The sequence below is a fragment of the Chaetura pelagica genome, unplaced genomic scaffold (assembly GCF_000747805.2).
Source record: "Chaetura pelagica isolate M959 unplaced genomic scaffold, ChaPel_1.0 scaffold116, whole genome shotgun sequence".
Taxonomy (NCBI): domain Eukaryota; kingdom Metazoa; phylum Chordata; class Aves; order Apodiformes; family Apodidae; genus Chaetura; species Chaetura pelagica.
Window position 1 is genome coordinate 4,272,900 of NW_009953655.1, and position 9,692 is coordinate 4,282,591.

The 9,692-nt window shown below is 39.9% G+C and overlaps 1 protein-coding gene across 1 annotated transcript; it reads right to left on the reverse strand.

Annotated features, from left to right (window-relative positions):
• Positions 1-232: 232 nt before the first annotated feature.
• On the reverse strand, positions 233-9,692 carry LRPAP1 (low density lipoprotein receptor-related protein associated protein 1). Its single transcript, XM_010000296.1, has 8 exons — positions 9,474-9,692; positions 5,747-5,891; positions 5,321-5,445; positions 3,855-3,975; positions 2,743-2,901; positions 2,111-2,193; positions 863-1,039; positions 233-550 (listed from the first exon to the last, which is right to left on the reverse strand). Exons 1-8 carry the CDS (start codon positions 9,690-9,692, stop codon positions 485-487), a joined length of 1,095 nt encoding a protein of 364 aa, XP_009998598.1. The 3' UTR covers positions 233-484.

Sequence of the window (9,692 nt, forward strand, 5' to 3'; positions counted from 1 at the left end):
ACATGAAAGATTCATAGACAGTGCAGATCTGAGCCACTGCTCAGTCAGTAGAAATATTTTTGTTACCTTCAGTAGGAAATGTACTAGGCCAGACATTGAAATAAAAGCCTTTTCTGGCCTGTTTTAACTTCCTGTACCACAGTATTTACTTTCATTGATCTGAATTAATATGTTGTCTACTAGAAGGAATCCTCTGCAAGTTCACAGGTTTTCCCTTCTAACATGACTGCTCATTTCAAAGGCTGCTACTTGATTCAGATGTAACATTTAGATGATCAAACATATGTAACTTGAATTTACAATCTAATAATTTAATTTGACAGTGCAAATACAAAACTGGCAATTAAATGGACCAAAAAAAATTTTCTTACAATAAAACTGTTCAATCCTTTCTATTTCAGAAGTAGTCCTTGGTAAATCCTCCTCAACAAACACATTACCTCATTTGTGTTAATAGACTGATCCCATGAAGTAGAATAAAATTTTATAATTCATTGTGTTGAAGACCTTGAGAAATTCTGCTGGACAAGTCCTGCAAGTGCTTCTTTACCTAGCAGGAAAACAAAGGACATCAAAGAGATTTAAATAAGACAATGAACTATCAGTATCATATATTCAGATTTTGCTATCAGTATATGTGACAACACAAAGGGCAAAAACCAGGGAGATTTAAGGTATTTTAAAATTAGGTCTATAAAGCCCAATTATGCATACCCTGTACTAAACACAGAGCACAGGTGTGCCTTAAACTCCCCCTCTGGAAGTCATTCAACTTGCATGAAAAATCCACACTGGATAATCTATATACCCTCTACCACTGAGTTAAATTTTTAACTCATAAATAAAATGGATTTATACAGACCTTATATCCCAGTTCTTTTGTCTTTTCTTCCAGCATGGCATATTTCTCTTTGTTTCTGTTCAGATGATCCTTATCTCCAGTTCCCTCTATATGCTTCAGTTTCTCATGTGAAATCTCTAACTGTTTCTGATAATGATGGTGTTTTTCAATTTTTGCTTCAAAGTGCTTCAGCTCCTCCTAAGACAACAAACACACAGTTTCAGAGGTTTTTCCTTCCAGGGCTTCCTCTGTCTTTTCTTGCTATGATATCCCTAATGCCATTTTACTACATCAAGCACAGAAAGTTTTTTCAGTTCCCTGTTTCTTAAGAACGTCTGGATAATCATCACATCATGACTACAGAGATACCAAATTTTGAAGGGAGGTGCTGAAAATGCTCCACTGCAGAGTCCTGAAAAGGAGACTGCTGATGGCTGTGAAGTGCTGGGACATGACAGCAGTGAATACCAAATGAAAGTTTATACATAGGAATAGTGCAGTAGACTAGGGGGAGACAGGCAATTTTAAAGAGAAGCTTCTTTTCAAAATCAGGTCTTGGTTTTGCTACTTTGTGCTCAGATTTAAATGTTCTGGGTTTGCAGTCTGCTGAGATGACTCTGAAATAGAATGAACTAATCAACAAATAAAAAGCCATCTAACTCCCTTGCCATGGGCAGGGATGTCTTCAACTAGACCAGGTTGCTCAAAGTCCCATCTAACCTGGCCTTGAATGCTTCCAGGGAGGGGGCACCACAACTCCCCTGGGCAACCTGTTTCACTGTTTCACCACCCTCACAGTAAAAAATTTCTTTCTAATATCTAATCTAAATTTACCCTCTTTATCATGGTTCTTTTGGGCCAGTTCAACACAAGAAGTTAACAGTGCAAGAAGTGGGCAGGAGAGGGAAATTGTTTGGTACAGAGAGTATAGTGCTTCCCAAAAAAGTAATTACATTAAGATTGGGTAAGAGACTGACATCTGGTGCACTGGAAACAAACAAGCAAGCAGGGTCTGATCTTTCAAAGATTAAAAATATGCAACTTTGCTTTCACAGGATTCAGAATTTTCATTTTGCCAATTATAACATAACCATGCATATGCATAGTTAACACACATTTACATATTTGAAATATTAAGAAAGAAACATAACTCTTTTTTTGTGGTATCTGAAGAACAATCCAGAAGTGGCTGCACCCAGAGTAACACTGAGTGTTTATTTATGTAGAAAAATATCTGTCCATAAGAGACCTAACTGGAATTCCACTCACCCGAAAAGATTCAAGTTCTTTCTCAGTGAAATTGGCTGATTTGGCCATGTCCCACAAGTCAATCACTCTTGGTTCTTCAAATTCTAAACAAACACCACTAAATTAAAATCTGGACACAATGCATTTATGCTGACCTTCTGTGAAATATAAGCATGCTTTCTCACATACATACAAATAGACATAGTAAGCACTGAATTACTCATAGGTCTATTTAAATGAAAAGGGAGAAAAATCCAGGTACTTGACTTAAAACTATAGTAATGTGTGTGTGTATATATATATAAATAAATAAGCACGTATTTTTTAAAAAGAAAAAACCCACAATCTAGGAACTGAATAATGGCATTGCTTGCTCTGCATGGTGTCTCCCTTACCTGCCCTCCTGGGGCTGAAGGTGTAATAACCCTTGTCAGGTGGGCATGGAAGTCAGAGACATGCCCTTTACAGGTTGTCCCTAACCTCTCCTTAGGCTTCCAGTGTTGGCTTCTAAACAGAACAGGCTGCATCTCTTCAGCCTGTTGTGCTCACACCATGTACTGTGATACTACATCTTACTACTTGCCCACTGATTTTAATTTTAAAAAAATAAATGAAATTAATCCCAAATAAGCATCAAACCCACTGTATCATACCACTGGTTGTGTCATATCCCTGGTGACTGACTTTACGCAAACGCTCAAACCCCTGATTGATGCTTCTTAGCTTGTCTTTGAGTTCTCTGTGTTTGTTGTGCAAGATTTCCTCTTTCACCACGTTCTCTTCAGATGGGTTGATAACATTTTTGTGAATATCTGTTGAAGAAGAAAAGTGTTACTTTGTGTGGGCCAAATCCTGATAGGTCAAAAGCTCCAGAAATCCTCAAAAACTGAGGTGAAAAAAGATGCCAAATATTTGAGCTGAGTGTAAATACTACATACTACATATAATACATATACTACAATCAATACTACATTTTGAGGAGTAATTCCTGTGCAGGTCAATATGAAGATCAATGCCCCTCAATGCTGTGTAGGATGATGTTACAGAAATACCTTTTTAACTCCTACTGGCCACCAGCCAAGATTTTAGTAAGAAAATGTTCTTATTTTCCTAGGTTAGCTATGTCCCAAGGAAATAGGATAGGGGTGGTTGATGAGTCCTATGCCCTCTTCCCTGGGCATTTCATGAAACAATCAGGACATGTGGCAATGAAATGACTTGGAGCACTTTGGAGTCTAAAATGCAAACATCAAACTGCCTATAAACTTTAGAATACTTTGGCTTTAACAATTTTAGCTAGGATTAGTACAGGAAGCTGGATTCAGATCCTCAATGCTTTAATACACCTCAGGCTCAGTGCCTAAGATATTCAAGTATTTCCTCTTGGGCTCCCAGCTGGTGAGATAAAACATGCATGTTCTGCAGAACTGAGGACCACATTTTGTAGCAGTGGATCCAAGCTTGCTGCATAATTTCCATTAAACCACTGCGACTATCATTGCTAATCTGATGGCATCTTCCCCACTTGAAACGAAGGCAGAATCAAAAAACTGAAATGGCAACTTTTTCATTGGCTGGCAAGATTTTTAGCAGAATTAAATGCAGAACTAAACCCAACAAACATGTGGAACTGTCAGCAACTGCAAGCAGTTCTGACAGAAATGGCAGACTTTGGGATTTTCAAAGAAACTTGGAAACAATGGAGGCAAATGGGCAGAGCAGGGAGTTGTACTGATCTCCAAACTTCAGAGAAATGTCCAGGCACCTTCTGTTCTGCTCACAGTCTCCAGCAGAATATTGTATTCATGAATCTTTTCTTTGTGGTGCTTAAACTCTCGCCATAGCTTATCCAGCTCCTCATCAGAGAACTTCCCAGAGGTCTTGGCCTGAAAGAAACATGAGCTCATTATGCTTTTCAGGCAAAGCGCTTTAAGTGCATTCAACTGCCAAGACTCCTTCCCACTTCCCACCATATTTAGAAAATTATTAAGTCCAGCTTTTCCTTTTGTTTTAAATCCCTTCATATTAGTATAAGGTCAGGATTTAGACATCAATGGATATGGTGGCTTTAATCATGTCAAAAGGAAGTTTGCTGCACACTTACAAAGCTATACTTGCTATGGACTACCCAGTGAAAACTGTCATTTCTGTTCCATGGGAAACAATACAGGAATAAGGGCCACGGGGCTCCGTATGCAACTGTGAAGGGACTGTTAGCATGAGGGATGCAGCCTGATATTAAGCACAGTCTTTTCTTAATCTTACTCTACTGGCAAGTGAAGATTTTGTCACTGCTGTCCATTTGCTCTGCAATGATCTCCTCCTCACAGAACTACTTTTTAGCAATTTGGGAAGCACTGGTCAGGCGCTGGAGCGCTTCCCACACACCTGGTGACAGATTTGCTGCAATTCATGATCAAAAGTGAGTATTTTTGATACCTCTTCAGCCCCAGCCCGTTTTTGCTTAGGGAGTATTTCTATCTAATGCACCTTACTGTCCCCCAAAGCACATGACATCATGTCCCTTGCCAGAGCTATATCTAGTTACAGAAACATTTTAAAAGCCAGCAAATCTTTTCTTCTACTTTACTACCACTGCACTAGACTGGCATAAGAATTATTTTCTTTACCTGACTACTTGTTTCTTAAAACCTTAAATATTTAATTTTTGAAGATTATGACTTCACCAGTTTTAAGTACAGACTGACAGTACCCCTTCTATTGTTTATGCATTAATACTAATCCTGGAAATTTCCACTTGAATACCAGGTTGGGAAAGTCCTTACATAAAATCTTCCATAATACATTTCACTTTTAAACAGGCTATGAAATGGTTCTATTTCAAATGCATCTTTTTAAAAAAGCCCAGAAATAGTAAGAAAACCAGGAAAACCACCATACTACTAACACACAGTGGAATAGTCACACAGAGGGATCTGAGGTAAAACTCTGGTTGTCCTCAATGGACTCAGAATCTTAACCACCATGCAAATGGATATGGGTGTTTTTGGTGTTTTCTTTGGCAAAGACAACCTGCCACACCTGGTGACCTGCATGCAGGTGGGATGCCCTCAGGCCACAAAGATGTGAACTACAGAGCACAGCAGCTTGGCGAGCACTTAAAAACAGACTAGTAAAGCTATTCAGTTCCAAATATTGGGGCTCTCACAAGACACAGATGATAGTTCAATGAAGAAACACTCATTTCCTACACTCCAGTTCCTTACTCACCTTGCTCCATAATTTTTCCAGTCTTGGATCATCTAGTGTATCACTTTCTGTACCGTCTTTGATGTAGTTGGTATCAACTAGTTGAGAATCCTTCCTTCCATTCAGTCCATATTTAGTCATAATGACTGCAAGGGGATAGAAGATAAAGAAACATTAGAACCAACTATGAGTATATGGAAAATGAGAGACTGGCTACGTCCCTGACCTGCAGAGCTGGATTTTGCTGATCACAGTTTAATGACCTCTTCTGAAAACATCAGGAGCAAAGAAATCTGTTAGCCTCCTGCAGCTCCCTACTGACCTCCAATGAACGTGTGTGTGCTTAGTGTCTGGAAAGAGAACCTGTCAGTTAATGGTACAAACACAGGTATCTAACCATGCATGTGTCTGATGCAAAGTTTAAACTCCTGCAAAGATACACCTTACCATTTAAGTTGCGTCTGAGTTTGGCTTCCTTCTCTCCATCTTCATCTAGTCCTTCAGCCTTCAGTTTCTTCCAGCTTAGCTCATCCTTTTCTTGTATTTTTAGATCACTGTGCAGCTCTGCCAGTTTCACAGCAGAGAGATGAAGCTAAGGAGAACAGAGAAAGGTTTGTATTCAGTCACGTGGAGTCACCTCTTGCTGCAGTGTTACCTCAGAAGCCAGTATAGCATGTGCAGCCAAAATAGCACAGCATTTTATTTTCTTACACTCTAATGCTACGTATCCATGCAAATTTAATGGCTTTAAGTTGTGAGTCACTGCATACAAAACATCTCTTGCCCATGAATGTGGTTATGCCCCCAGCATACTAATGTTAACAGACAGTGATGGTGTAGCCTTCTCTCTCAGCTCTTCAGCTACTTGGCCAACAGCGAAATTATGTAAGGGTTAAAAATCTGTGTCTTTATTTGGAGTTTCTTCAAGTAATATTTAAATGGGATTTTCTGTCCGCTTTTAATGGTACTGCCTTAAAAATTAAAAATGTCCAGTACCAATAACAAAGAATGTAAAAAACCCCACCTATAAATTGTTTCGCTAATTCACAACAGGCAGTAACCACCAAATTGCTCCACCAACGTGCCATTGCTGCCACATGTGATTTCTTGAAAAACCACCTTCTACTTCTAGCCATATAGTTACAGGGAGTCAGTAAATGTTACTTGTCACTGTGGTTTAGCAGACTAGCAGGACACTGAGGATGGCCTTGCAGGTCAAAGAGCCACTTCATCAGCAATTTTACTATGATCAAAGTGCTGCATTTTCTATGATCACTTCTTAACATGGTTTATATGCACTAAAACCATGCAAAACCTAGAGGTATTACTGTCCCATTGTGACCAAAAGATATTGAAGCTGAAACTACAAAAAAAACCCCACCTACACAAAAATTTACATGAGTGGTAAGTCAGCTTGAAATTTTGTGAAATACAGAGAAAAAAGGAACAGACACAATGACTAATATGGAGTTGGGTAAGCAGTATGGCTGTAAGTTGAGCCTGAACTTCTTAACTTCCAGATTTTAGACACTTCAGTTACTCAGTTTAAACCAAGAAATATAACAAATCATATTAACGCTTACAATCTTTTTTTGCATGTGGTAAGGAAAATCCCAGAGAAGAGAGGAGATCAAAAAACATGAGCAGTGTGACTTCCAATACAGTTCTGAGCTGTCTCAGTCCTTCCACCATGATGTCCTGATTTGCTTTTCTGGAGCAGGATAACCTGGATAGCCAGCACAACATTTGTGCAGTGGCACAAAGTAACAGTGCTTTGTTCAGCAAGAATTCCACCCTCAGCAGGACAACACTGAAAAGTTAGATCTAAGCTGTGAAGGAAACACTCGATCCCATCAGCACTTCTGTTCTCTAGTGTCAGCACTGAAGTATTAGCTTAGGCTTAGCAAATCTGGGGTAAAAAAAATCACCAGGAATAACTTAGAAAGCAATTAATTCAGCTCCTAAGTACTTAAAAAATAGGAAAATACAATCTTTTAAATGTATGACTTAATCATCAGACACACACTATTGTATACAAGATCACACAGGGTAGTTTATGCTAGATATAGCATATCTAGCTGCAATTCTGCAGTTGTAGTGCAATCTCATAAATACATTTTTGTGTTTTCCAGAAGTCCTGAGAATATAAGAACTTCTAAACATAAAGTTTGGAGCCACCTCATGATCAATCAAACATTTTAAATTCTTAATAAAAACTAAGGAACTACATTAAGCTCTTTGTTCCTTACAGAAAAAAAAGAAAGATTCTATTAAAATTTCTCCCAATTCCAGTAATATTTTTCCAATTCTCATAATTTACTAACATCAGTCAGATGTTGGAATGAGAAGCAGAGGCGAAAAGTTTAACTGAATGATTAAATAACAAAGCACTGAGTTCCTTATGCTCATTCCTTATGCTACCTAGACATTAACATCCAAGATGGGTTCCTGCAAATCTGGGAACAAGTGCTGGAAATCCGTGAAACACGACAGCAATTAAGTAATTTGCTGGCTACAATCATTACCTGCAGTATCATCACCTACACCCTTGCTTCTGAGAAGAAGGGTTCTTTATACAATTTTTTTAGGTGTAACATGCCCTAAACTCTGGAGCCCACTGCTTCTCTGGGATGGCCATAAAGCCTGGATAATAAGTGATGCTAGAACTAGACCAATGACAACAACCACAGCACAAGGACCTGTTAAGAGACTAGCAGGCCAAACCACATACCTAAGGAAACCTACCTGTTTGTCATTGTTTCAAAAAATTACAGAATTAGGGTCTCACTAAGAAGAAATATTGTATTAAAAACAAATTTTAAAGTTTTTATATAAAAATTACACCTATTAAAAGAGAAGCTGGAGGAAGATCAAACCCTCCCTCAGTGAAAGAGGAAGGAATTCTGGCTTGCTGGCTTCTGATTCCACTAAGTGACGTTTTGAGGCTTTCTGAAGGACTGTTCATCCAGCTGCCTGTTGCAATGCTGAACTGCAGTATCCACCTTTTATGCCAAAACAAACAAGTTCCTTATTTTCAGTACTATGTCCACCACTACCAAAATGAAGGAAATAAAAGAGTTCAGCATTTGGCACACAGCATTTCAAAGCAGGTCTAACACACAGGCATAGTTTTCGTCTTATTTCAGACCTTGCACAGTTGTACTAAAATATCACCTTCTAAAACACAGGCTGGGTATCAACTCTACTCAAAAGGGAAACTTAAGATGGTTGCTAATTTAGTTCAAGTAGGTGTTGTTGCTGTAAAATCTGGAAAATTTGAATTCCAGAAGATTCAGGTATCAAATGAAAAAACAGACTGCAATTGGAAAAATGAAAGGAAACTGAAAATACTATCATTGTAGCCTATTTCTGGTGTCCATGTCGTTCCTTCTTCAGTTGTAACTTCAGAGCTGGAGTTTCATTATCACATACTGTTCTATACCCCATCCCATCCTTCTCCCATTAAGTATCTGTGATACCTTCTTTTGGCAAGTTGTGAGGCAGCATTATGGCAGAGGTTCTATTTCTTTTTACTAAACCCAGGGATGTCCTGCCTCTAATTCAATAGCTCAGGCTGGAGGATGTCTACCCAGGATACCAAGAATTAACATTGACTATATTCCTTTGTTGAAAGAACTGAACTTTTATCAGCCATGACCCTAACTTCTATGCCCCACAATATTCAGGGGATGATTATGGCTGTACAGTGCACTCCTCCCCTCCTGTTGGAGCTGTTCTGTGTTTTACTTAGCTGCAATTATGTTTCCCCTCTAATAAAAATATTTTTATTGTATTTTTCACTTCAAACTTTGTCTTTTTGTTGTTGTTTTTAGCTCAGAATGAGAAAAAACTCCAGTACCACCGTCAAAATCAAGGCTCCCATCTGGGGGTGGTGATAACCATTAGCTTTGTCCTCCTGCAGGTGACTACATGGCTCCGTGCAAGCGGAGGTGACACAACCACCCAGGTGGAGGGTTTCTCACTCTCCTGTCCCGTGCAAAGCAGGATCTCAGGACACCTTCAGACACTCGAGAGCAAAACCACCCCTAACAGAAGGGCTAGACCCCCCCAGCCGCGGGTGCAGGAGCCCAGTCTCAGATCTTCCACGGCACCAAAAGGGCTTCTTCCCTCTCTCTCCCCCACTGCCTGGATTTAAAACACGGGGAGATCAAACCCGCCATGACGACAGCTCCATATGGCAGAAGAGGGGAAGGAGATGCCTCCTCCGAGAAGACCTGACACAGCACGGCGCGGGGCTCCTGCCTGCAGCCGCCCTGGCAGCCCTGACACCCAGCCCAGAGGCCCCGCGGCCCAACACGCACCCGCGGCCTCCCGCGGCGCCGACGGGCCTCGCTTCCTCCTCACACACAATTCCCGGCTCCAGCCTCCCCAT

Excerpts from the sequence above, each read along its gene's own strand:
- LRPAP1 (XM_010000296.1), bottom strand. The coding sequence starts at position 9,692 with ATGGGGAGGCTGGAGCCGGGAATTGTGTGTGAGGAGGAAGCGAGGCCC. Across the intron at positions 5,446-5,746 it reads ACTCAGACGCAACTTAAATG|TCATTATGACTAAATATGGA; the intron begins GTAAGGTGTATC and ends ATCCCCTTGCAG. Across the intron at positions 551-862 it reads CAAAAGAACTGGGATATAAG|GTAAAGAAGCACTTGCAGGA; the intron begins GTCTGTATAAAT and ends TTTTCCTGCTAG.